General features: G+C 39.3%; 3 protein-coding genes across 4 annotated transcripts in view; 2 read left to right on the top strand and 1 right to left on the bottom strand.

Moving 5' to 3' along the window:
* The window catches only part of tex2 (testis expressed 2), a 21,797-nt gene extending 10,687 nt beyond the window's left edge, over positions 1 to 11,110 (top strand). Inside the window, exons 5-13 of one of the 2 annotated variants that reach the window (XM_088420178.1) lie at positions 271 to 577; positions 740 to 945; positions 2,685 to 2,849; positions 3,867 to 3,966; positions 6,129 to 6,246; positions 6,813 to 6,920; positions 8,042 to 8,257; positions 8,412 to 8,532; positions 9,381 to 11,110. In XM_088420178.1, coding sequence (XP_088276304.1) covers positions 271 to 577; positions 740 to 945; positions 2,685 to 2,849; positions 3,867 to 3,966; positions 6,129 to 6,246; positions 6,813 to 6,920; positions 8,042 to 8,257; positions 8,412 to 8,532; positions 9,381 to 9,524 — 1,485 coding nt within the window. In that variant the 3' untranslated portion in view covers positions 9,525 to 11,110. Of the gene's footprint in view, positions 1 to 270; positions 578 to 739; positions 946 to 2,684; positions 2,850 to 3,866; positions 3,967 to 6,128; positions 6,247 to 6,806; positions 6,921 to 8,041; positions 8,258 to 8,411; positions 8,533 to 9,380 lie in introns of both variants that reach the window. The other variant, XM_088420177.1, reaches the window with a different exon arrangement.
* A 1,497-nt stretch (positions 11,111 to 12,607) lies between these two features.
* Positions 12,608 to 23,333, top strand: LOC148420815 (coiled-coil domain-containing protein 40-like). Its single transcript, XM_088419138.1, is given in 19 exon segments — positions 12,608 to 12,730; positions 12,844 to 12,922; positions 14,455 to 14,582; positions 14,812 to 14,895; positions 15,025 to 15,244; positions 16,162 to 16,319; positions 16,406 to 16,528; positions 16,840 to 16,961; positions 17,128 to 17,371; positions 17,461 to 17,643; positions 18,348 to 18,593; positions 19,067 to 19,280; positions 19,364 to 19,533; positions 19,622 to 19,713; positions 19,842 to 19,956; positions 20,407 to 20,595; positions 20,658 to 20,816; positions 22,424 to 22,617; positions 22,619 to 23,333. Coding segments are annotated over 19 exon segments (2,916 nt in total). The 3' UTR covers positions 22,692 to 23,333.
* A 188-nt stretch (positions 23,334 to 23,521) lies between these two features.
* Positions 23,522 to 25,282, bottom strand: LOC148420814 (RIB43A-like with coiled-coils protein 2). Its single transcript, XM_088419763.1, has one exon. The coding sequence runs from the start codon at positions 25,222 to 25,224 to the stop codon at positions 24,217 to 24,219; it is 1,008 nt and encodes a 335-aa protein (XP_088275889.1). The 5' UTR covers positions 25,225 to 25,282; the 3' UTR covers positions 23,522 to 24,216.
* Positions 25,283 to 27,355: the final 2,073 nt, after the last annotated feature.

The raw sequence follows: 27,355 nt of genomic DNA, 5'->3' as shown, positions 1-27,355 counted from the left end.
TTCTACAACTTTGTGAGAAAATCCCAGTGTCTCCTCACTGGTGAGCTATTTTAGAAGAGGCCCATAGGCTACTCATGTGGTTCTTAGATGCATCCTAACCTTAACCACACTGGTGACTTCTGAGCTACATAATATTGCAAACATGATTTTTAACAAATGTGTTTTTTTTTTGCTTTTATCTTACATGATCAATTCCAATTGGTTTTAGCTCTTGAATCAGCACACAATATTTTAACCAAGACCAATAAATCTTATATATCCATCTTCTAGGTGCGTCTAGTGCCTCAGAGTTTGGCCAGGAAACGGATATGGAACAAAAAATATCCCATCTGCATTGAACTCGCCAAACAGGATGATTTCATATCTAAAGTGGAAGGGGACACCAGTGAGAACAGAGGAGAGTTGGCAGGAGGAGCTCAAGAGCCAGCCCGGTCAATGTCCTCAAGTAGAGATGTGACTCTCTATCTGTTTGGAAGAACCGGGAGGGAGAAGGAGGACTGGTTCCAGAGGTTTTTGTTAGCTTCTATACGTAAGGTGGATATGAAGAAAGCTGCAAGTCCTGCAAGCCCCAAAAGTAGTGAGCACACATTATTTATTTTCCTTCAGTTTTTCTCATACAACTTTTGAGTTTAGTCATTTATTATTAATGACAATATCATTCATAAACATTTCATTATCAGCTTAAAGGGGGAGAAAACTGTCTAATTGCTCAAGCATTCCTTTAAAATGTTACCCACAGGCCAGAGTTCTCACAGTCGAAGTAGTAGCCGCAGCAGTCTGGATGATGTCCTGGCATCACAGCCCAGGACAAAAGATTTTCCAACAATAAGCGGTGCTAAAAGCCAGCTATTGGACTACAGAGTCTACATGGCTTCACTATTGACAAAACCAGCGAACAGCTCTGAACCCCAATGTCCCCAGAGCAGCCCTGGAGCCGAAAAGAAGGTATCACAAATTACATTGTATTCATTGTCCAAAAAAAAGTTCTTTGTTTGATGACAAATCAGTTATCTAGTCTCAGTATGTCTTAAATGAGGTTAAAAAAAAAAACGTCAGCAGTTAGTGGAGTTGAACAAATACAGTTAGGTTATACAAAAAATTATATACCCTTTACATGCACATTTGTAATGGATTTCAAAATAATCATTTAAACCTTGTGTAGTATTTTGGCCAATTCCTTCTTTACATCAAACAGAACACATTGAAAGATGACACTATAGGGAGCTGAAATTTCACACTCAGACAATGTGTCAAAATTTTAAATGGAACGTCCAACAAAGTTATCACACTTCCAGACTTCTTTTGGCTAAAATATGATGAGTAGAATGTAGAAGAATTTGTGCAAAAAATTGACACAATACTGCACAAGTGTAGGGTTAACTTTTAAAAAAAGAAATTAGGAGTAAAGAAAATGAGAGGGTCCTTGTTCAAAATTTTGCACGTCCGTTATTCCTAATGTGGTTTGACCCCTTCAGCGTGCAGTCTTTTGTGATAATTATTGCTAAGGCCCTTTATTTCCTCGGCAGGTAAAGCTGTCCTGATGTCTTGGCAAAATGCCTCATGTTTCTGGGAATTATGAGGTTATCTTACATTGACTGCACATTTGAGATGCTCCTACGTAGAGTGGGTCAATGAGATTGTGGGAAGCTGGCTGTAAAGGCCACTCCACAGCCTTATTTTTTGTCTTCCTGCTTTTGTCATGGAAGGGTTGACTTTGCTCTGTGTTTTGGATAATTATGTTGCAAAGTCCAAATGTTTACGATGTCCAGCTTCTAAACTGATGAATGATACTCGTCCTCCAGTATTTTCTCATAAAATGCTGCAGTCATCTATTCATCAATTCTGATGATCTATTATTCTGTTGCTCACAGAACCCCAACACATTAGACATCCACCAGCATGTTTCACAATAGGAATTGTGTACATTTCATCATAATCCTTGTTGATTCTTTTCAGACAGTGTGGTTGTGGGTAAAACTCACATCAAAGATTTCCTTTGTTTTTCCAATGTTCTATGCACCCCCACTCGTCTAAACATGAGATTATGATTGAAAAACGCATTTATAGAACCAACTGCGTGGTGAGCGTTCTGGCTCACTTTGTTTTCTGGCAGTTCTCTGCGAGTGTCACAGGGTTGTTTCATTTGAGATCACCTTCAAAATCAAAGGGCGTCGCTTGGTATGCAACTATTGTACTACATTTCATCCGGTCGAGAAAATGGCACCGGGGATCACTTCACTTCTTTCTCTCAAGAGTTTAGGAATCCATTGAATGTTTTTATACGGACACTAATTACAATTACAGATTTTCACAGTTGTGGAAACATACAGTACTTTTAATATCTGTTTAAACCATCTAATATCTGTGTGTGTCTACTTGAGTGGACATTCCAAACTTTTAAGAGTATGCATGCTTTTGATCGGGGTCATTTGGATAATACACTGTAAGTTGTCATTCTGATTTTAAAAGGACACAGACTCTGTAACTACAAATTGCTTTACCTGATCACAATCCCTAAATAGCAGTTTCTGCATGATCAGCCTTTTATCCAAAAACTTGTGATTCTCAAGGTAGCCAAGGTACAGTATATAAACTTAGCACAATTGTGTTGTGTTGTGTAGTAGAATCAAAATCAGTTCACTATCCATAATATGTGTATGTTTATCAAAATATGGTTTCTATAGTTTCAGAGCCCCACCTCAGTACAGGAACATCTCAAGGAAGAAGGGGAGGATCCAGTTGCCTGGGTGAATGCAGCTGTTGGCCGGCTCTTTTGGGATTTTCTGCGGGAGCCTCACTGGGCTGAAGTTGTCTCCAAGAAGATTCAAATGAAACTCAGCAAGATACGGGTGAGCAGATACCTTCGAAAAGCATAAGAAATTAAAACTGTGAAAAGACATTTTTGTGTCTTTTCAAGGCTCTGTGACAGACTTGGATTCAGTCAGCTCCATTTTAGTTTAGATTTTTTTTTCTTTCCTTCCAATGGTTTCTTTTCTGTCCTCAAGGCATTATTTGATTGATAACAGTCTTAGCCTCTATAATGGTTCCTAATTACATTTGATCTAAAAGTTGTTAGTATTGTCATCCCGTTACCATGCTGGAAAGTATTTGAGCACAGACATATTCACAAGGGACTACTGACATGTAGAAACAAGTTTTGTTGGTGTTATGTGTTTCTATCTGAGGTAATGCAGGGTATTCTTCTATTCTTTATGTATTGATTAAGTGCATTTTATCATTCTTACCTGCAAACAGCGGGGTGCTCAGTACGTCTCGATCGTGGTGGGCTGATATGACATCCCAAGTCAAAATCAGCCGGAAAAAAAAAATAACATCACTTGATTGGGGGGCATGTCATGTCATGCATGACATGACAGTAAAGCACTACCCAATGTAGTGAATATGTAGTGAGAACTCCAGAATTAACCTTACCCTACCAAATATTAAAAAGGCTGATGTTATCATCGTCTCTAGCATAAATTAGCTGCTCTAGCTAGCAGTGGTCAAGTGCTCCATATTGCCTGACAATTGCCATTCATACTGATCACTTTCGAACAAACCAGGCTGACTCAAATAATTTTATTACGCATTATTTTACAGTACATTATTATTATTATTTTACAAACTCTTATCTCCTCTAACAGATAGGTATTAATTGTGTCTTACAAATTGCTCTCCAAAGCCATTGCTTCTCCACCAACGCAGTTTTAGCCAGATGTGTGTACACTTAAGCACTTACTTTTGGTCTTTCCCGACTGCATTTCTTATTCCCATGGTTAGCAACACCTTGTTTGCCACTAATTGTTCGTAGGGTAGTGTGTTTGTCAGCACTTTTGTAACAAGTAATTACGTCTTCACTTTTCCAGTTGCCATACTTCATGAATGAGCTAACCCTGACTGAACTAGACATGGGTGTGGCCACTCCGAGGATTCTAGGGGCATCCAGTCCTTCCATCGACTATAAGGGTAAGCCAAAAAACGGAATTGGGGCTGTTACTAATGACTCTCTATAGAATGAGTTGTCCTTGATTATTCGGTTGATTTCGCAATGTGATTAGCCTCAGGTAATCCATGAAATGACAAGGGGTCAAGTACTTTATATACATATATATATATATATATATATATATATATATATATATATATATATATATATATATACACATTTTGTTTGTTGGTCATGTATGACTCAAAGAAACTGAGAAAAAAGGTTTTGTCACAGACACAAAAAAATACTTAAAATTCACAAGGGTGTGAATAATTTTGAGGACAAGTTTGTCTGTGTGTGTGTGTGTACCTCAAAGAAACTAAGAAAAAAAGGTTTTGTCACAGACACAAAAAAAAATTAAAATTCACAAGGGTTATGAATAATTTTGAGGACGTGTGTGTGTGTGTGTGTATTATAATTATAGTTTATTATAGTTATAATAATGATGTCAGGTTTATGTTAGGCCAGCAGCGAAGGCCTTGCTGGTCCTGACTGTCCACCACTGCTGCTGACACCGATTTGGCTGTCCCCGCTACACTGCTTCTAAAAGTTCACTTCAGCCTTTGTACATGGGCTAAATTGGCGAAAGAGCTATTGACCGCATGAACTGCATTGACTATGTATGAACACGCGCAGCACCTGCATTTGGTCTCCATGCAGTATTATTTGGCATTGTTTTCACAGTGGGGTGCAGCGTGAGCCATTTCATGAGAATAGACCACCTTATCACAACCTGTTATTTTTCTGGGAGATTTAAAATAATGGGGTGTAAAGTGCCCTGTTAACTTTCATCTTTGGGGTATTTTGACAAAAGAATTTCACAGACATATTAAAATCCTTGACTATGATGTGGCAGTGTTTCTGCGTAGACTGACGTCCACACTTCTAACGCTTTAAAAGTGGTGGACCTTCACCCAGTCTCGGAGTCAAGTCACGTCGGGTGATTTAGGGACTATATTATGTTACTTTGAAAACTGAAAACTTTTTCACAGACTTATTTTCGGAAATCGCCATCTATGGCTACTTAGCTGCGCCTCAGGAGTGCCTGTGCAGCCCAAATGTGAAATGACACAGTTATTTCTTTCTTCGTCCCAATTTCCATCATTCTCAAATCTTTGTTATGTCTTTCATTGCTTCTAAACAAAGACTGCATTTGTAGCCTTTGCCCAAACTGACATTTCACATGCAGATTGCATAACATCTATCTGGGAATGAACTGATAGAAACTGTTTGGGAAAGGTCAGGCATTCTGAGGGAAGTTGTGGATTGGAAGAACTTTCCATTTGTTACATGTGTGGATGTCTAAACAGATCAACAAATAATGCTAGCCGTTTCTACTAGAAAGACGCTTTATTATTCACACATCAAATCTAGTCTAGATTTAGTAAACCCTCTGCTTACTATTAGTGGAGTCTCAAGCATTGTTCCCAAGCTATCAACAGCACAGCTAAATCACAATTGTGATCTGTAATGTTGGATTGCATATGTTAGACTGCATATGATCTGTGAGATATTCCTCACTTGTCACTTGAGTCTCTTGAGTGTTTTAAAGTGAAAAATGACTGGCACTGACTCAAGTTGTTTACTTTCTTTCTCTCCATTTGACGTTCGTCAAATTTGTACATTTGCTGCCCTCTGGTGGTTAATCAAGAAAGGTTTAATGTTCGTGCAGCAGAGAATGAATCATACATACATACATTAATAAACAGGGAAAAAATAACCACTTGAGTGTGACACAGCCCAACACAAGTGCTCATCCCGGATCCATATAAATAAGAAAGGTTTGAGTCGGTCACCTGTGCCAAAATGTCATCCAAAAACATCAAACGGTGAATTCCAAAAAAGGTGACTCAAAAAATATATATTATTTGAATATCTTTAACGTCAACATCAGATTCACAATCCCTCCTTAAGCAGTAGGAGATAATGAAGCCAACATTTTTCACTGTACCTTGCCATTTATTTTTGAATTTTTCATTTCTCAGTGGCTCGGTTTGCTAATTAGTGCCTGGAGAAAACCCATGCAAACATGCGTAGCATGAGACAAAATTCAAAGCAGGACTTCAAAGCACTACACTACATGTTGCCCTACAAATCAGCCCACTTGCAAAATCTCTCATTTTCACTTTTCCGCCCACAGGTCTTTGGTTTGACTTGGATGTTTCCTACAGCGGGTCTTTCCTGATGACTCTTGAAACTAAGATGAACCTGATTCGCCTGGGCAAGGAAGGAGAAAGTCTCCGTTTAGGGGAAGATGGGTAAAGAAATCCCCACTTCACTGTTTTGAGGGGAAAGGGGGACTCTGTTGTTTTCATTTTTAATTTCATGCGTTTTCCTCCTGCACAAAATATAAAATGCTTGTTTTCATTTTCAAAATATGGAGCCTTTCTCACCTGTTTCTCTTGATTTTTCTATACCTTTTCTTCCTCCTTTCTACTTTCTTGGATTCTGCTTTCATGCTGCTGTTTAATGGATACATTTCTATTTTTGGTAAGTGCTGACTGATCGACCGTTTAACATTCTACGCCTTGTCTAGTTTGGGATGTGGCATTTCATAATCATAGGTTCAATAAGTACAATAACATTATTTCCAAGGAGAATTATATTATTCTCTAGAACCGGTACGCAGATATGTAAATGTGTAATAGTATGTTGTGTTAATGAAAAACTAGTGCCCTAGATTATTTTACAATATCCCATTGCATTTTTTTAAGTCACATGCAGAAGAATGTTATGAGTTTACACACACCACATGCAGATGTGATATATGAATAAGGGAGGGCTGTTCATAATTGTTCTTCTGTTTTTGTTGTTCCAGCTCTAGACCACGAACTTACTGCCTGGCTGACAGCGATGAGGAATCTTCCAGCGCAGGCTCATCAGATGAAGACGATGCCACTGAGCAATCAAATGAAATCCCAGGAGCAGAAGGGTGAGGAAAGGTCTCTAAGGCTGCATGCAGCCTGAAACGACCCAATTCTGACTTTTTTGCCCCTGTGCGACTTGTATCAGCTTTTCATGGCAGTTTGAACGACACGTCTGATTTTTTTGAAATGCAATTCACTTCACTTGGGTTTGTGGTCCTGAATCCGATCCATATCTGATCTTTTGTTTTGCAAATTCAATCTGCACGTAACAAATAACCCCAAATGTCCCAATTCTGCGCTCACAAGGCGGGCGCAGGTTCGAAAAAGCAAAACAACAATAGCAGACGAGGCAAAGGCCACTCATTAGGAGAGCAATGGAATTTTTTGTCTCTCGCTCTCTCTTTCTCTCACTCGCAGTGAGCATCTAAACACTTCAGTGGATTGAGCAAGCGAGACGTTGCCGGCGCTGCAGAAAATGACAAGGCCAAAAACCTCACCCTTTCCTTCCTCAATTTCCTCCTCAAATATAACCGATTGAAAATATTCTCTCTCCAGTATGGCGGTCATTTCAACGTCACCCCGTATTCCATTGTGGTTCCTCCGTTAACACTGACTTTAAGCATGCCTGCGGTGTGTGACGTCACGGTGTTCTCAATGCGCATGCGGAAGAGTTTTGGACCATTTAGTCTTAACACACACGCCACTTAGAGGTTGCATTTTTTTGAAATGTGAACAACCTCACAAAAAAAAAAAAAAAATCAAAAGATTTCACAAAAAATCAGAATTGAGTATTAAATATTGCAGTGTGATATTAGCATTAATGCATCATGTCGCAAACTTGCATTGGGCACTTCGGCGTGTACAGATATATTCCTTGAAATGGGAAGTAGTGAGCTAGTAAACAGAAAAAGAAAAGAGGATGAGCGTGACGTCACCCTAAAGGAATATTGGCGTGGATATCGCGTGGCGACATGCCACATTCAGATTGTTCTGAATGAGATGAAATAACAGACACTGAACTCAAATTAGACAAAAACGGTGGGCCAAAGTCGTGCACGACTATGCAGGCTTCACGCCCAACCATGGTTAATGCTGTGAAGCTGGCGTGCCTGCTAGCCGCTGAAGGCTTCCCCGACATATCATCGGATGACATCAACATTAAAATTATGTTGTGATTTTTTTCTAGATATACTTTTGTTGGAGGCCACAAACCCAGCAAAATCATGCGCTTTGTCGACAAGATCACCAAGTCTAAATACTTCCAGAAAGCTACAGAAACAGAGTTTATCAAAAAGAAGATGGAGGAGGTATCCAACACTCCTCTTCTTCTAACAGTGGAGCTGCAAAAACTCCAAGGAACGCTTGCTGTCAATATACCTCCCCCGCCAACTGACAGAATTTGGTATGTTCAAATAGATTTTCATCTTCATGACGTGTGGGGAAAAAATGCTTCTTAATTATCTGGCCTTGTGTTTGTTGTAACTGGAAATTGTGTATCTTTTTTTCTTGCATGTTTGGGATTATTTTTCTTTTTTTTTTTTTTTTTTTTTCCCCAGGTATGGCTTTAGGAAGCCCCCTCACTTAGAGCTGAAGGCACGACCTAAACTGGGAGAAAGAGAAGTCACTCTGGCTCATGTCACCGACTGGATTGAGAAAAAACTGGAGCAGGAGCTTCAGGTACTGATGCGCTGTGTGTATTAATTGTTGCGTAGTTTGCATCAGAGATTTTATTCAGTAAATCGGTGCTGTACTCTTCCACATTAAAGGGCCGTAACATAATATTTGAATACGTTCCACTGTTTAATATGTGCTTATGAATAACAATCGGCACATTGGTGATTTAATTCTTTACTAAATATGAGTTTTATGGCACTGATCTTTCTAACCAGGAAGTAAAATGGCTCCTTTGCTCTGACCGTGTCGCGCCAGCTTGCAGCTCAAGCGGCGGGCCACGCAACATGCATGCATCCATCATCCTGATAAATAAATGAAACATTGCTATTTACTCGGTGCAAAATCTCTCCTCCTCAGCTCCAAAACCAAACTAAAAGAGGTGGATAGGTCTGCGTGGATTTTCTATTGCACAGGCGCCACGAGTAGTTGTGAATTGTCCCTATTTCACTCCTGGCGTCATTAGCAAATTTCAAATCGTTTTCATCTGCTCGGGTGGGGCTAGTGTGATAGCGCAGAATAAACAAGTAATGCTTCGAAATGCATCAAAGAGAAAAATCAACATCGGAACATGGTTAAAAGCTCCAAAAAGCGGACTTTATATGTTACCCCTTAACATGTTCCCCTTTAAGCAAAATGTGCAAAAGTACATTTTGCTTAATCTGGATGTGTTTATCTTTTCCTTGATGTTTTTGACCATGGAACAGATTAAAAAAAAATAAAAAATTCATGCGTTGCTGTTATCAAATTGTTTCCAAATATAATGAATTAGTGGCATATCAGATTCCTTCCTTTAATTAATTGTGTTTAATTATTGGCTGAAATGTGTGAACAACAATGTCTTCTTCTTTCAGAAAATTTTTGTAATGCCAAACATGGACGATGTGTGGCTGACTATCATGCACTCAGCCATGGACCAACGGACTGCTGCTGGGCCTTTGGCTTGCTCTTCGGTGTACCAAGGGGTTTCCCTCCCGGAGAGAGACAGCAACAGCTAGCCACAAAAAAATGCCTGTTTACAATACAGTATTCCCAGAAAATATAGCTAACTGTAAAGTGGAAACAGGGGCCAAAGATGATCTGAGAAAAATTCCTGACACAAATAGACCTTCACTGCACAAACTTTACGAACGTTAACAAACAAAATAGTTACACTAATACTGTCATGAAAGAGAAGGTATGTGCTGCTCAGTCTTAATAGTATTTGTCATGTCTTTTTGAAGGATTTTCATTTAAGAAACCATTATTGGCAATAGAATCACTTGGTTTTAGCTTTTAAGGTGCAATGTACAACCTCCGTTTTGTGCTATAATTATAGAAGCATTCACTAGATGTCTTAATGTCTGCAAGAGGAGGCCACAAAAAGCAAGCAGATAGTGTGGCAGGTGTTGAGGGTGAACTCATGTGAACAGGTAAAAGCTTTGATTGTTGTTGATCAGGTGTTGACTAACAGTGTTCATTTATGCTGTGATTACAACCTGAATGCCACTTTTTATGCCAATAATGCCCTTTATTTATGTCTGTATGGAAAAATGCTCAAGGGCACAAATTTTACTGTGTACATTCCATACATAGAAGTGAACACAAGTGCAATGGTTAAAATGCTGCATTGACTAATGAATGATAAGGAAGAGATATAAAATTCTACTGAGAAGTTTAACAGATCTATATTTGAATGTATGTATGGATAGTTGTGGTTGCTAATGTTATGATGAAGTGGCCTAACTTTTTGATTGAGGTATGGAAGTGACAACACGAAGTTTTCCTTTTTACATTCTTGTGATGAAATTATGTACAGTATGTCTCAATAAGTATGTGGCGAAATTATCTTTGCGAAGTTTGTATTTAACAAACATTAAGTGTTGTAAGCAAATTCAGTTAAACAACTAACGAGAAAGAACGTACAGTACTTGCAGCGACCTCCACTCAACATTTGTAGACATGTCATTTAACTCTATCCATGTTTTGATACTATGGTACTAAAAAGCCTCTCTATCCAAGAATGTAGAAGTTTATACGGTATATTACCGTTCATATGTGTGCATGTGTATACACACGCACTCGCACCTCCAATCCCAACCAGAACTCCTACCACTGGACATAAAGTTCTGTCTGCTAAAAGGTACCCACAATCTTTGCAATGTACTGCTATAACACGTTTAGCATTGTTTACGGGAATTAATATATTATTTTTTTCATTTAGGATACTAATAGGCCGCATCACAATATATCTTGTATAAATCTTGATGACGTTGTTTACTTGGATGCCTTTGTTGCTCTTTGTTAAGTGGTTTTACATGAGGTTGCATGTGGCTTATGTTTTTGTCTACTTCGGAATGAATAGAATCATGATTTTGAGGGTATATGAAGATCACAGCTATTTGTAACTGAATTGTTCCTGACCTGTTAAAATGAATGTGCATTTTTGAGGCCAAATTCAGTGATTGTGTATCTGCCTTATTTATGGAGCGAAATAAATCTATCAATAAAATGTTGTTTTTTTTTAACCAAAGGTATTGTAATTTTTATTTCTGGACATTTTCTGAATGAAGAGGCATAGTTTTATTAAATTACAGCAACAGCCTTTGCTTGTCTATTTCGCCCTTATTTCAGTTTTTTACAAGCATTTTCAACATGATGTAAAATGTTAACATCCCTGAAATTGTATTGTTTCAGAGTACAATACAAAGCATACATTTCTGACTTAACTGATTAAGTGTTTGGCTTAAAGGTCTGTATTCCATATTTGCACAGCTGTCGTACAAGGGGTTGCAATTAAGCTAATTGTCCTTGTGTTTAAAGGGACAGTGTGCAAGATTTAGACCGTTTTCATTTAAAAGGAATAACAAATGATTGTAAATTTCAAAAACTTGCAAATTAATGTGTTCTTAATGACCAACAATATGTTTTAAATACAATCATAGATCTAGTTATCATTTAATTATATCAAACTTCTCTGGAGGTGGCCATGTTTGTTGTAGCTACGGAAAATGGTAAATGCAGCACCTGCAGCACCTCCTGCTGTCCGTAATGAAAAACTGTCTAAATCTTACACATTATCCCTTTTAAGTATTTTCTTCTGGATTTTGTTTGTTTGTTTGTTTTTTCTCGCACTGTTAATTTTCCACCCTGCATCTGAAAACTAAGAACATAATTACCGGTATCCTTACCAGTTTGATACACACTTTTGAAATGACAAATTTGTTCTTATCTGTCATAATGTTAGGTTCATGTTGAATCTTTTCATGTAAAGTCCCTGATTTTGTCAATGATTTCTCCAAATAATTAAACAAATTGGTAAATATGTAAAAGTTTAATTCGTAAAATATGCCTAATTTTGAAATTCCTGTCAGTTGTAAGCCATGTATTTGCTGAACAGGCTTGAGGGCTACTCATCTGGTCCTTGGGGGATACTTGGTTGCCCGCGGGAAACGCATTGATGACCCTGTTTCAGATCAATTTACATTATTTATTGTATTTATTTTCAGCATCTAATTTTTATTTCATATAAAATGTTTCTAGTTCAAATAAGGATAGTCATTTTTTCCAATTTCAGGCACTTTTGTGCACGTAAGTTATATATGTTTTTTCCTGTTTCAGACTAACCTGTAACCTTTATAAACCCTGTAAAAAGTCAAGTTAACATCTGTTGAAAGTTGATTTACATTTTTCTTTTTTTCTGCGTGTAGAGATGAGGAGCTTTTCAAATTATAATGGAGAAGCACTGTTGCAGCGGAAGTTGATTGTTGCTGAGCAACCATTGTGTCTTCCGTGGCAGTACGAAGGAAGTGAAGGCTGGCGCGTCTAAGTTTAAAGGGGGTAAGTCGTCAATTAGGACTAAATACACGTGGCATTTTGTTTATTCTCGGAAATAATTAGGCGTCAGGTTGTTACAATAGTCGCTTAGACTAAAGCTAAAGTGTCGTTTTGTATGTAGTTTGCAAACTGCACTCGTTATTGATACGAGCCAGTCGTTAAGCCGGTTATTTATTATACCGAATCTAAAGAATCAATGTGTTAAGAATCCCTGCGTTGTAACGCACCTAATGTTTTTTTTTTTTTTTTTTAACTGTCAGTGCGGATGCAGGAATCGGCAGTCTATGAGGGGGAGGGGTGCGTGCAGGCGGACGGGGAACAAACCGAGCTACTGGATGTGCACGTACAAGAACCAAGCAAAATTACAGCAGATATATCTCCTCCGCAGGTAAATGCGTGGAATTGAGAAAAAAAGGCAGTGTGAAGATAATGTATTAAATTAAAAGTAAAAAAATAATAAATAATGGAAATCACGTGCATTTAAAACTTATTTTTTCTCAGCAGCCAGGATCAGAAGATGTTCATGCGAGCCCAGAGTCTCAGGCTGACAACAATGCTGATGGACACTCAAGACATACTGGTCTGTTTCTACTATATCTCCTGGGCTGCAAGATTTCTTGTGACACAAAACAATGTACACTCTTAGCAAAAAGTAATCTATTCGAGTGTACGATGACGAGTAGCCTATAGCCTACCGTTTTATACCAAAACGGAGACATATACTTCAAGTTTACCTTTTAAATATTATATTTCATAATGTGAAGTATGCCTAAGTATGCTTGGCTTCTACGTATACAGAAACCCTATACTAAAACAAAATATGAAAGTTTAAATTGCGCGTTCTACTACTTTCTGCCACAAGGTGGTTTTATTTAGCCTAATCTCTCTTGGTCCACTTACAAAAATGTACATACTGTATTATTGATTACTGCTTATTTTTAATTTAGAAGAAATATTACACTTTATAAAAGTACTATACAAACGAATGTCCTTGTATTATACTTTAAGAGGAAACCTTTTAACCAAAGCACCGACTAGAAGTGTATGACTTTTATATTAGTACACTAAATGAGTGCACTTGAGTAGACGATAAACCTGTAAACTGAACTGTTTTAGATTTGAAGTCTAAAACCAGACTGCTCCTGGTGTGCGAGTGTCCCTGTACACCCTAAAAACAGATTGGTTCAAACAAACAAACACACTGCTAATCTTTAAAATTATGATTGAGATGATTTTGGTTAAATGTATCAATATATTGTACTGTATACATCAAAATTTGGCCGATCCGATTGATTATGGTTCTACCAATTTTATTGGGGAGTCAAATAGCCAATGAAATTAGAGAGTACATTTGCTACCCGTTTGTACCCTGTTTGTAATCTTGCATATACAGTATAATGTAGTCCAATCCTTGTGGTACACGAGCCAACTGGTTAGTGTCCCACCTACCAGCACAGGCTTCCAGGTCCCAAACTTGAGCATTGACAATTCCTGTGTGAGTTGTCTGGTTTTCTCCCGCATTCCAAAACCATGCATAATATCACGGGGGACACATAGATGAACACCTAAGGATTCACTCCTAAGGATCATTTAGACTGTTGTATTCACCTATTGTGCATTTCTTTTTGTTGAATCTGATCAATCAATATTTAGTGTGTAGAACACTTCAAGTATAAACCAGTAAAATAAAGAGTTGACAAAGTATACAACTTGTATACTTGTAGTATGGGTCTGTGGAGCACACTTTAAGTATAAACCTGTAAACTAAACTGGATTAGATGTATACAGCTAGAAGGTAGAAGTATATTGAACTGTTATACTTATAGTACACTTTATTCGTTCCAATTTACTTTGAATAAGTATCAACTTAGTACTTTCTGGTATGCTTTAAGCACATAGTCACCTTATACTTTGTATAATTATAGTTATACTCAAGTATACTTGATAAAGTATACATACTTCCGTTATGCTCCTTTTTGTTTAGGGACTACACATTTTATGACGCACGTGTTAGTTCCTGCAAAAAAAATAAAATAAAATAAAATAAAAGAGTATGATCTACAGACCTATTAATAAGCACAATTGAATTGAATACTCTTTTCTCTCTATCAGACCAGGACAGTACTTTGCAGATTGTGGCACCGACCCACTTTGCAAACTCATCAGAGGACATGGAGGAAGACAAACAATTGGAGGAGGAGGAAGATGACGACGAATTCATTGTTCTTGATGCTGAACATGTTCGTAGCGTCTTTGATATTTCTACAAATATAATAATTAGTTTGAAGTGTTTATTGAAATTCCTCTCAAACATCAGAAGCAAAATCAAATTTTGTCCAATTTTCCAAACTACAAAAAATAGTTCCTGAAAAGATGAACTCTGGTATTTGAGAATCACTCCTCAACTGACAGGTTTAGTTTTTGATTTCTTCCTGGATGAGTAAGATTTTGTGTTTGAACTGTTGACAGCCTCTGGTTGCAAAGAAACAAGCTGCACTGAAGACTCAACTCATCAAAGAACTGGAGAGGCTCAAACTGGATCTAAGGGAGGAGGTCTGATTCTATTTATTGTCTTTTTAAGATCAGGCTGATCATTTGTAGGTCACATGCGCTTATTGTCAACATTAGCCCAATCACTCATTATATATTACTCCACTTGTGTGCTTTCTGCTACCTGCGCAGGAGAAAACTGAAAAGGCAGAGGCGAGCCAATCAGAGGAAATATATGTACAGCTGTTCAGGGAACAAGAAAGACTCAAAAGACTCCAGACAAGACTAGATGATCAACAGCAGGTTAAGGTCTTAGCTGAAAGCGAGCATCGACGGGTACAAGAAGAACTTGAGAGAGTAAAGTCATGCCAGTCCAGCATTACAAGCAAGTGCAACAAAACAAGGGTCAATGGTGAGATGCGCACATTTCACAAAACCCTAATCTATCACCTTGCCTAGAGTGGTTTTGATGAATGTTTGATGAGTGTCCATCTGCGTCCCCGCTACTGAGACCACACCATATGATCAATCTGCTCCCTCTGAATTGACAAAAGTTTAAAAAACTGACTGTTGATCAGTCTCGATCGGAAGTATACTTGTTAGAGCTGCAACTAATGAGCATTTTAATGATTCATGGATCTGATGATGTTTTTCCACTTCATCAATTAATTGATTAAAAAATACTTATTAATTTCTATCCTTTTATGCAAAATCAGGACATATCAATTTCACTAGGAAGAAAATGATCAAATGTGAACTGGTTAGCGTTAGAAGCAGGATATACAGCACACATATATCTTGGTTTACAACAATACATAACCATATTTATAATTGCACGTCCACCTCAAAGTTCAGAGTCCTGAATTTGATTCCAACTCACTCCAGACTTTCTTCTTGCATGTTCTCCCCGAACCCATGTGGGATCTCGCCGGGCACCCATCTTCCTCCCCCATTCTAAAAATCTGCATGACAGCTGTATTGGACACTCTAAATTGTCCTTAGGTGTGATTGGGGGCGTGAGTGGTTGTTGGTCACTGTGTCCTTGGCTGGCGAGCAGTTCAGGGTTTCCCCTGCCTACTGCCCATAGACAGCTGGGATAGGCACTAGCAAGCCAGAGACCCTAGTGAGGAGAAGTGGCTCTAGAACATGGATGGAAGGATGGAGACAAACCTGGGACCATCCAAAAGAATATGCAAACTCCACACTTCAACCTGAGCTGAGATTTTAACTGAGAACCTCGCCTTTGAAGCCAACGTTCTAACCATCCAGTCACTGTGCTGCCAATGATCAAATTATCTTAATCTAAAAACGTGTTTTTCTTGTTGTTAGTATCCGACCTACAAACAGAGCTAGACAAACTGAGCTCACACCTCAACTTCACACAGGAAGTCAGCGAAGATCTGCATTGCAATGTAAAAGCCATGAAGAATATCACACGCAAAACAACAGTTAAGAAGTCCCAAATGGAAGACCAGAAACTCAAACAGGTGAACAGGTTTCGACACAAATTACATAATTTGCTCCTGCCACGATCATCACTGATTTGTTGTTGTTTTAATGAAATTTCTAACAGGATATATATGTAGAGCGCCTCACCAAGGGCTTGGAGCGATTGACCCAACAGAAAGATATTTATGAGTTTCAGACTAAAGCCCAAGCGGAGACAACAGAGGCAACCAAGGAAGCGCTTTCAGAGGTATTTACAGCACAAATCACCTACCATTGTGCTCTGTGAATTCATTATTATTATTATGCAGTATTCAAACTGTGTGTAGTTAAAACAATCGTCTGTATTAAACCAGTGCAGCCCACGTTGTATACTGTGCAGGTAAGCTGATGTCGCCCAAAGGATTTCTTGATGATTTTAGGCTGGCCATCCATTTTTATTAGCCAAGATGTTATATTTTTTCATCTACATATTGAGGTTACTTTTTGAAACTGTGAAAATGCAGTCACCCTGTTTGGCATTGTTTCATTTTGTGTGTGTTTGTTTACTTTTGTGTTCAGGCGGAAATGCAAATGGTGTCTCTGGCATTGTCACAGAAACAGCTTTTACAGCAGTGGAACAAGAGCCTGGTGGATTTGAGGAGACGAGATGAAGAATTCAGGGCGATGCGGGAGGCTATTCGGTTAGAGTTTTCATGCGCATCAACAAAAGCAGGGGAGGAAAAAAAACCTCCAATCATTTTGGGAAAACGTGACATGGTCTCATCCATACCGAAATAGGAATTCAAGACTAAAAGCTACTGCCCGTGAACACAATGATGCACTTACTGTTACCTGTGTTCTTCACAGCATGGCTGAGCACCAAGTGACTGTGCTGGACAGAGAGATTGAAGGCATTAAGAAATCCATCTCAGAGCTACAGGAGGGAAGTGAGACTCTGACCATGCTACTTAACTGCAGCCAGATGGACTGCAATGTCTCCAAAAAGATGATCAGTCAGAAGCAGACCCAGCATGAAACTCTGCTGGCCCAATACAGTACCTATCTCCGTGCTTTAGGGCAAACGGAACGGACGCTGACAGAACTCACAAAGGTTGGCCAAAGATTTCTGCTGAGAGACAGCTGTGATTTGACTTCACTGATTTGACTGTGACTTGAACAACTTGTCCTCTATTTCATTAGGAGAACGACATTCTTGAGGCTGAGGTGGCCAATCAGAGACGAAAGCTGGAGAAAAACAAAGATAAGCACCTGGAGTTAGAGAACAGCATCATGACCCAAATGCTGCAGAAGCTCATGGACAACAAGGCCGCTCAGTATTACCAGCGACTTACTAACAAGAAGGCCTTACTCAAGAAAGAGAAGGTAATGTAAACTTTAACCTCTGGGTCTCTGGGGATGTTTCACTCGCCTGGCCTTATGATCACCCAACTTGGGCTAACTTTGAAAGGGTTATAACACCGTCATATAAATACATGTTTACTTTTGAAAGAACCTAGAACAAATTCCCACCTCAAACAAGTTCCTAGCATGATTGTTTTTGTTGACAGATGGCGCATACCACAACGTAGTGAAACAATCAATTTAATCTAGACAAAAAAGTGGGAATAAGTTATACGAGATCTCGGACCACTGTTACTGCCACCAGTAGCCGCAACAGTGACAATGTTTCATCTTTTGCATCCGGTTCTTATACACTTTTGGGGGATGTGGTCTCGCTGGGGAATGCATGTGTGTGTGCGTGCACGTGTGTGTGCGTGCATGCGTGCAGTGGTTAAAAATATATATATATATATAAAAAGAAAATACAGCTAGATAAAGCAAAAAAAATAAATAAAAAATAAGTTAATGCATTCAAAATGTTGACAAAATAACACTTAATACCACTCTGATGATCCTGTTCCTGTTTGTTGTTGGAACGATAATGGTGAGATGTTAAAGTACAGTTTCAAAGTCTCCACATAATTTCCATTTCAAAACTTAAAAAACAGTTAAGGACATCAGGAAGCTCAACCACAAATGTCTCCTTACCCACCACTATGATGTCGTATTTACTAATCTCCTATTAGGTCTATCAGCTGTGGAATTTGGAGGGTGAGGTCATGGCTGCAAAGGTGGAAAGTAAAGTGATCGACGAGAAATTGGAAAACTTGGCCCGATCTCAGAAGGAGCTCGATGAGGAAATCACAAAGTACAACAAGGTGGTGGCATCCAACCAGGCTGACAGTTCTTCTATTGATGCACTTATCACCCAGAAACAGGCCACTATCGCGAGCTACAACAAAAAAAAGGATCTCATCACTGCTCGCACCGGGGTAAGAGATCTTTGATTATTTAACATATTTTATATGGTTGAGCGTTTCGAAAGCTTATACCAAATTCAAGGCCGATGTTTTAGAGGCTGATTATTTAGCAGCTATTATTATTTGATTATTTAGTCACTAAATAATTGGCAGCAACCTGTTTGGGTAAAATTGACCCAGTTTGTTCCGAGGAAGTGTGCAATTTGCAATATTCATTTTGTAAACTTCAGTATGAATGAAAAGTAACAAAAATACTTGTCAAATTGAATACGTTAGTGAATAAAGGTTTGCCTTTATTGATTTTTTAATTTTTTTTTTATTTATGATTTTGTTTATTTTGTTTCCGCTAACATTTGCAATGGGGGTCCTTGGAAAATTTGCTTTCCAAAAAGGGGTCCCTGACTCCAAAAGGTTTGAGAACCCCTGCATTAGAACATATGTATTTTCATCAAAGAATGCAAACGTGTGTGTGCCTGTTTCCTCAGCATGAAGACCTGAGTCCGCTGCAAATCAAGGCTGACACAATAAAGACTGAAACTGAGGAATTATCCGAAAAAATCAAGAATGATCAGCAGCTGTGGCTGAAGCATCAGGGAACGCTTGTAGGACTGACCCTGGAGATTCAGGCACACAACAAGGAGTACAACAAACTTCAGGCAAAGTACACTATGAACTGTCAGAAGAAGATTTATTTGGAGCGTAAGCTTTTTTTGACATATTATAGCATCTGAAATCACATTTGCAATTTGTAAAATTTGTGACGCTCACTTGAACCCCACCAGGCCAACTGGAAGTCATGCACAGAGAGGAGAATGAGGTGGCAAAGAATCATAAGATGCTTCAAAGAGATTTGCTGAAGCTCAACACTCTTTTGAGCAAGAACACTCAGCTGCGCCATGCGTTGGAGCAAGAGAACGCGATGATAGAAAATGACTTCCTTCACAAACTCAAGGCATACCCTATTCTGCTTGACGCTCCAACATTCTTTTTCTCCACTTGGTTCCTCTAAACGTTAATGATCTACATTATTATGTGGTTAGGAGGCAGAACGAGAGTCTGTAGCGATGGAGCTGAAACTAGAGAAGACCCAGGCTGAAAAAGAGAAACTTCTCGGCAGTTTGATCGAAGCTGAGTTAGTTTTTTCTTTTTTCTTTTTTTTTATCTTCATGCGTGTATCTTTTTAATCAAGTTGCTGTATCTCTCCAGGCCTCATTCTTTATTCACCACTGCATGCAAACATCCATCTGTGTTATTTAACAGGCGACAGATCACGCTGTGGGAAAAGAAGACTCACCTTATGAAAGAGACACGTTTAGTTGTGGAAGAGGGCCGTGAAGACATCCAGCTAATGAAAGATGATATTCACTGTATGGAGGTACATGCATTGGTTTTCCTGGGTGACTTTTTGTGTTGACTCCTGACAATGCAGTACATCCGCTATAAGACCTTGATTATCGTAATGGCCTCTAAACTCTATTATAGATATACAATAACAGTGACTATTTTCCACAGCTACAAAATTTTCCATCGTCACATCATCTTAATTCAAGATGAGTTGAGGTAGAACAGGAGTTTTCTTTTACTGGTGCTGGTGCAGATGTATGGTTCCTTTTGTAAACATGCAATACTTGCGGGTTCAGTCATTCCAACAAGGTTTAAAATAGCCATTGCAGTAAACTATAATTCAATAATACTGTTTATTATTATGTGGGTTATTGGTTTTAGCCAACTTAGTATTGATGACCCGATAATGCTTTTTGTTTTTCCACGGTGAAGTTTTTTGCGTCAACAGAATGTGTATTTATTCGTGGTACGTACTTAACAGCGGCAGCTCAACCAGCTGATGAAGCAGCGGGAGCAACTCGTCAGGGACAGCGTCGCAGTCGTGGAAAGGCGGGGAAACATCATCGAGCACAACGATGCCTTGACCCGAAGCACTAAAAAGCAAATTACGAAGGGCGAGCTCAATCTCATCAATGATGGCTTGCGGCGCAAAATAAAAGAAGCGCAGAAGGTGATGCTCGTCTGTATAACACGATTCATTGTGTAATTTCTTGACATAATATGCTTGTTAAGATGGACAAAGAGTGGGAGCACGAGATCAAAGAGCTGCAAGCAAGCCGGGTGAATCTGAGCAACACTGTTGCGCATCAGAAACAGCAGCTGATGGACCTATCTGGCACCAGTGGTGTCCTTGAGTCCGATCTGACAAAAACACAGGAAGCCAAAAGCAGGGTATGGAGCAAAATAGATTTGCTGTAACCTGTATGAACACTGTAAAAAATAGTGAACAGTTGTTAAAAAGTGATTTTTTTATGTTAAATAGAATAGATTGTAATCTTATTTATAGTCAGTGCGTCGGGGGTGAAAGTTTTTCTCTATATATAATTGAAAAGCACCTATTTAGACTGTGCAGTTTCACTTTGCCCCACTATCCAGCCGGTGCTAGTGCCAAGTCTCAACAAATTGGGGCAATTCAGCAATACGCCTTACAGTGGGTACAGAAAATATTCAGACACCTTTAAAGTTTTCACTCTTTATGTCATTGCATCCATTTGCCCAATTGAAAAAAAGGTCCATGTATTTCTTATTCATGTATAATCAGTGACCCATCTTGACAGAAAAAAAATTATGGGAATGTGCAAATATTTGCTAATGTATTACAAACAACAACTAAAATATCACCCAGTCATACGTATTCAGACCCATTGCATTGACACTCAGATTTAACTCACATACTGTCTTGTCCATTTCTTCGTAATCCACTTGAGATGGTTCTGCTCCTTCATTGGAGTCCAGCTTTTTAATGAAACTGGACTCGAACTTGATTAGGAAAGGCACACGCGCCTGTCGATACAAGACATTACAGCTCACAGTGTCAGAGCAAATGAGAATCATGAGGTTGAAGGAACTCCCCAAGAAGCTCAGGGCAAGGCAATTGCGGCGAGGCACAGATTTGGGGCCGAGGTGACAAAACAATTTCTGCAGTGGCCTCCATAATCCTCAGATGGAAGAAGTTTGGGATGATGAGAACTCTTCCTAGATTTGGCCGTCCAGCCGCACTGAGCAATAGCGGGAGACGAGCCTTGGTGAGAGAGATAAAGCTCCAGAGATACAGCAGGGAGATGGGAGAAAGTTCCACAAAATCAACCAATCTGACAGAATTAGAAGTGATCCCCAGATCCAGGTGTGAAATAACGCCTTGCATCATTTCCAAAAGGACTCGTGGCTGTACTAGCTGAAAAGGGTGTGCTTCTACTCAATCCTGAGCGCAGGGTCTGAAGCCTTATAAGCATGTAATATTTCACTTTTTCTTTCAAACATTCGCGATCATTTCTACATATTTGTTTTCGGTCAAGACAGGGCGCTGAGTGCACATTTATGAGAAATAAAAGGAACTTTTATGATTTTTGGCAATTGTTTGCAATGACGGCGAACAATTTAAAGGGGGCTAAATCCTTTCCGTACCCACTGTATTTCAATCTTACCCCAGCATTGAGTATTTGCTGTGGGATGCCATGTAAAAGTATTCCTTAAGGTGTTAAAAGAATTGACTGAAAATACATATTCTCTTCCACTAGATGATAGAAGTTTGCCATTTAGTCAACAAAATAGCCTTGCTAGCAATTAAACTGATATCACTGTTGAGACAAGATGAACATCCTTTCAAAATGTTAACGCAGCACTTGTTGCGAGATCTGAAAATGTTCTTGTGTAAAATGTGTGCCCTGGCCAAATTTGATCTGTTTTTTTTTTTACATTATGTGAGAACATCAGCCGGGGCTTTCTATTTTTTCCACCTCATATGATTTTAACCGGTAAAAGTGTGGCCTTTTGTCTAGGACCAAGTTCACCTGATGGAATTTCAGCGCAAGGCTAAGAAACTCCAAGAGGTGACCGAGGGAAAGTATCGTCCATCATCCGCATCTAGTCAGTCGATAGAAGCTGCGACAGTGAGCCTAACGGAGCGCCTGCTCGCCATCGGCGCCGTTTTGCACCGTGTAGGTGAGGAGGCCCCTCATCACCGAGCAGCTCTATTTTCTGTCACTGCCGCTTGCAGCAGCTGCAGTCTCCCAGAGCAGGAACAGTAAGAGAGATGCAGAAGAATAAACACAGAGTATTAAAGTGCTGCAGGGAACATGAGTTCTGAATGATATACTTGTACTCTATATGTAAAAAAAATCTTTGTGCATTCAACCAGTTCATTAGTTTCAAAACTGTTGAATTTATATGTCAAGAAAAATTCATTTTGTGCTTTCACACACCTCGTTATGTTCATTAATTGTGTTGTGGCTTATTAGTTTGTTATTCAAATAAGTATTTAATTTGTAATTGGACGGGAGTCACACTTATTCTTTTCTTCTCATTTGTTGGCATGCTATGTCCCTGTGATACAGAAAGGCAGAAAAAAGTATGAAAAACAAAATTCAAAATGTGAATATAATCTCAGAAGACTGGACAAAGTATTGAATTTGAGTGCACTATCTTCCCACACGTGGCTTTTGAGCCACAAATTCTAGTTATTTCAGGTACTTAGTCATCTAATGCTTGAATACATTTCCCTTTGTTAGGAAAAGATTCACCTAGGGATAAAAAGCCTGACGGAAATGCACCAAAAATGCATAACTTTGCACATAAAGGCTACAATGAGCAAATGTCAAAATGCTGTCAACTGTGAGACGATTCATCAGAGAACATTCTCATACATTTAGATCATCTGACATAAGAACCAGATAAAATTATGAAACAGAATTGTCTGTATCTTTTGCACGGATGTTCCAAAGCGTTTGCATCTTGCTCAAAGATATGAGCAACTGCTTTTCCCATCTGCACTCAGCGATCCAGCAGATTTGGCCGAGCAAACAAATTTGCCCAGCTATTCTAGCACTGGCTCTTACTCAGCCACCAATTGCAGATAAAGCAATAGTGTTTCTCGCCAATGCAGAAGGGTCAGGGCCTCTCCTACCACATTGCTATTGTTGCTGCTACTGTTTCTTTTTCCTTATGAACACCAAATAGCAATGTTTTAACATGCTTGTAAACATTTGAAATGTTATTCAAGTATTTAGGGATCGTAGTTTGGGAAATTCATAGTATTTGGGAGAGTAAAGAATACAGTTAAACATAATCAAAAATCATGCTGGGGCAGGCTCTATCTATGAGTTCACACTAGGGAGGATGAGTGAAGAAAAAGAATTGATGAAAAATACGGTTGAAAGGATATTTTGAACTAATGACAAGAACCTTTGTTGAACAAAACAAAGAAGCAAAATGAGTAATGAAACTGAACAAGGCCTGAGGGTTGTGTCCCCTCACTGTGGTAGTTGACATTTTTATAGCCAGTCAAAAATTTGGAAATTCAGCTTTCCGTGAAAGAAAAATATGCAATACTTTATAGTCACTGACAAAATACTGGTCAAGAAAGAAAACTGTTCATAAAAAATGAATGTTTGAACATTTGGAATTTTCTGATCCAAATATCTTTGTTATTTTTTCAGTCACTTTACTGCCTTCAGTTCACAGTCGTGAATTTTGAAGTGTGAATTTATTGACGCCATTTGAATGTGCTTCCAACCTTTCTGACTGGAACTATGGCCACTATGGCATCTGTCCAGCTGTTTTAAGTGTGAGGGTTTCAGCGGCTGCAGGTGTTGAATTGAGCGAAGAAACTTTGGTCGACGCGTCCCCTTTTAATGTCGGGTCTGGCGCGTCTGTCGTATTCGGCGGTGGTGATGTTGTTGTGGTCCAGCTCTCGCCGCAGCTCCTTCTTCAGTCGCTCCTGCTGCCTCTGGAGGATCATAGCCGAGCGCGCCGCGTTGGAGCACCAACGGGCGTGTTGTTGCTTGTCTCTGATCCCCTCTAGCTTTGTCATCATTTTCTCCTCAACTTGAAGGTTCCAGAACTTTTTCATTTGCTCGGCGCTCTCGGGACGCGGCCTCCTGTCGTAGCTGTGAAAGAAGCCGGGCACCCCCACCCGGGTCGGCCGTACCTCCGTGGGGTCGTCGTCCATTTCCCTTTCGTGCCGTTTCCTCTCTTCAGCCATGGCCCGGTTGAAGCGGTTCATTTCCACGGCGTTTCTCCTCCTTCGATCCGCCTGAGCGTTTTCCAGTTCCATGGCCACATTGTCGATGTGTACTCTGAATTTGTCGTCGTCCAGCTTTTCCATCCTCTCTCGTTCTTTCTCCACGGCTTGCAGGGTCTGTTGCTGGAGCAGCCACTCCCTCAGTTGCTCTTTCTGCCTGCATATTCGATCGTCGCTGTCCGGGTCCTCGCCCGCCATTCCGGGAGGCATCATGTGTTCCACCGGTTCTTCGGAATCGTCTCGGTTCAACTTCTCCTCGATGGCGTGCTCGTATTGCTCTCGAAAACTGCTCTTCACCTTTGCGTGTTTCTCCTTTAGTTCTCGGAGTTGGAGAAGGTACGCCTGCTTGCTGTTGTGGAGGAATTGGGCCTCAAAGGTGTCTTGCTCCAGCCTTTCGGCGTCGTTCCATTTTTTCTTATCATCCACCTGCTTGTCAAGGCCTTTCTTGTCGACGCCGATGATTCTCAGTTTGTCGTTAAAAATTCTCTCCTTTCGTTCTCGCTCGTCATTGCGACGCCTCTCTATGCTTGCCAGTTGAAAGCGAGTGGCATTCCATTCCATTTTTGGCAGACAAATGCACAGTCAGTGTGAAAATCACCAACTGTTTTAGAGTGGTTAATGGCTGGTCCTGTAAAGAAAAACATACCCCGAGATTAGTTATGCTCCAAATTGATCATACTTGATATTACTAAAAATATTTTGTACGTTTAAATTTTGACATGTTTTTAGAGGATTTCATGTCCTTGATAATTATGGGCAAAGGCAGTGTTACACTGCACGATTACACTTCTGGCAACTGCATATTCAGAGAACATTCAATATGCCAATGTTGTAAGAAAAAATTCACATGTTTGTTAAAGAATGATAATTTGAAGATAGGGTTATTTCACATTTTGGTCCACAGTGAATTAGCAGATGTTTTTGTCAAGCAACATCTGACAACATTTGCCATTTCCAGCCATAGCATAATCACTCAAAAAAGACACTCACTTCACTTCAAAACGTGGCCATATATGAAGTAGCGTACAGTGGACCCCCATGTTACAGCGTTCCTGGCTTACTTTTTTTCATGTTGCGATGTGGAATACATCGCGTACACATCGTACACACGTATACATCGAGTTTTTTCATCCCCTCTTTAATGTATTTTCCCCGCTTTGCGACAAAACAAATGCCATGACTCTAGGGAGTTGGCTGTATTTGTGTTGTTTTGTCTCCATCTGCTGATGTCTTTTGGTAATTACAGTTATTTTCTGTTGCTGTCAATGCCTCCATGCAACGTTTCCACAACGCTGGTCTGCTATTGGTCGACGTCTCCTTACGAGATGCTAGTCTGCTATTGGTTGGCCTCACTCATTTCAAAATGGCGAGTGGTTACAAAACCATACAGTATTTATCATGCATTTTACTGCTTAATTCAAACTTGAATGGGCTAGCCATGGGTTCCAAAAATGCTAGTGATGTTAGAAGTAAGATGATTTATATGGAAAAGAACCTGGAGATAATCGAGAAATACGAAGCTACCTAGCCTATGCTACCCTTACCAGGGAATATGGGCATACCAGCGCCACTCAAAGGTAAATAAATCCTTTCTATGTTTTTTATTAATGAAGTTTTCTGATTGTATACATGTATATTATATATACGTAACACTTACTATACTATTTTGGTACCAATTTTTAATATGTATGTACAATTTTGATGTTTTTACCTGGCTTTTAAATGCATTAGCTATTTAACATAGGTTTGGATTGCTTGCCCGACGGTGAATTCGCCTTACGAGCCCAACCGCGGAACGTATTAATCTCGTAACACGGAGGGCCCACTGTATTTTGTGCTCAGCTGTATTGATGAAGCCAATAGGATATGTATGGATAAGCATTAACATTAATGAACAGAAATCATTTTAGCTATACAATTTTGTCACCATACACAACGCCGTTGTCTTAGCCCCCCCGCGTCATGTTACAAAATAAAAATCCTAGAATTTCTCTGACATAATGATAGCACAGTATGATAACTACACTTTCCTTTCCTTCAAATTAAACCCAGCAGTAATGAAAGTGTAGAATAAATATTTTTCCAACTAAATTGTCTGAGTCCAAGAGGTCTTCATTTTTATCACCAACCAGCATTGCCTGGCAGTAGATTACTGAAATGCAGCTGGGCCAGAACCACAACAAGCATTAAAGAAATTCACCACACTACTTAAATAAGATCTTCTACCCAATTGTTTACAAAATGAACACAAGTCATCATAAGTCAATTGTTTACAAAATAAGATCTTCTACCCAATTGTTTACAAAATGAACACAAGTCATCATAAGTCAATTGTTTACAAAATGAACATAAGTCATCACATCATCTCTAAACTCAAGGAAATTCACTGTCACCCTTTTATGTAAGGGGATGTCATCAGTGTTCAACAAAGCCTTGGGTACCCAACTACTCAGTTTGTCATCTGTCTACCGTTGCAAGTTGTGTTGTCATAAGGTTTACAAGTAATACATCACCAATAGTAAGCAAAAAGGATGACATCATAAATATTGTAACAAAATAGTATTAAGATGACAGTCTTTAATGTGGGCAAAATTCTGAACATTTTCAATCAAACTTTTGGTTTCACAGTTTCACACAACACTTGCTATATTTACATGGTGTAATGTAGATGAAAGCCTACACACATGAGTAT

Source organism: Hippichthys cyanospilos, chromosome 7, assembly GCF_059441005.1.
Source record: "Hippichthys cyanospilos isolate Australia breed blue-spotted pipefish chromosome 7, RoL_Hcya_1.0, whole genome shotgun sequence".
NCBI classification, from domain to species: domain Eukaryota; kingdom Metazoa; phylum Chordata; class Actinopteri; order Syngnathiformes; family Syngnathidae; genus Hippichthys; species Hippichthys cyanospilos.
Note: the sequence above shows the minus strand (reverse complement) of the source record. Positions and strands in the feature narration are given on the sequence as shown.

Bases quoted from the DNA above. Each gene is read 5' to 3' on its own strand.
- LOC148420814 (XM_088419763.1), bottom strand. From the start codon at position 25,224: ATGGAATGGAATGCCACTCGCTTTCAACTGGCAAGCATAGAGAGGCGT.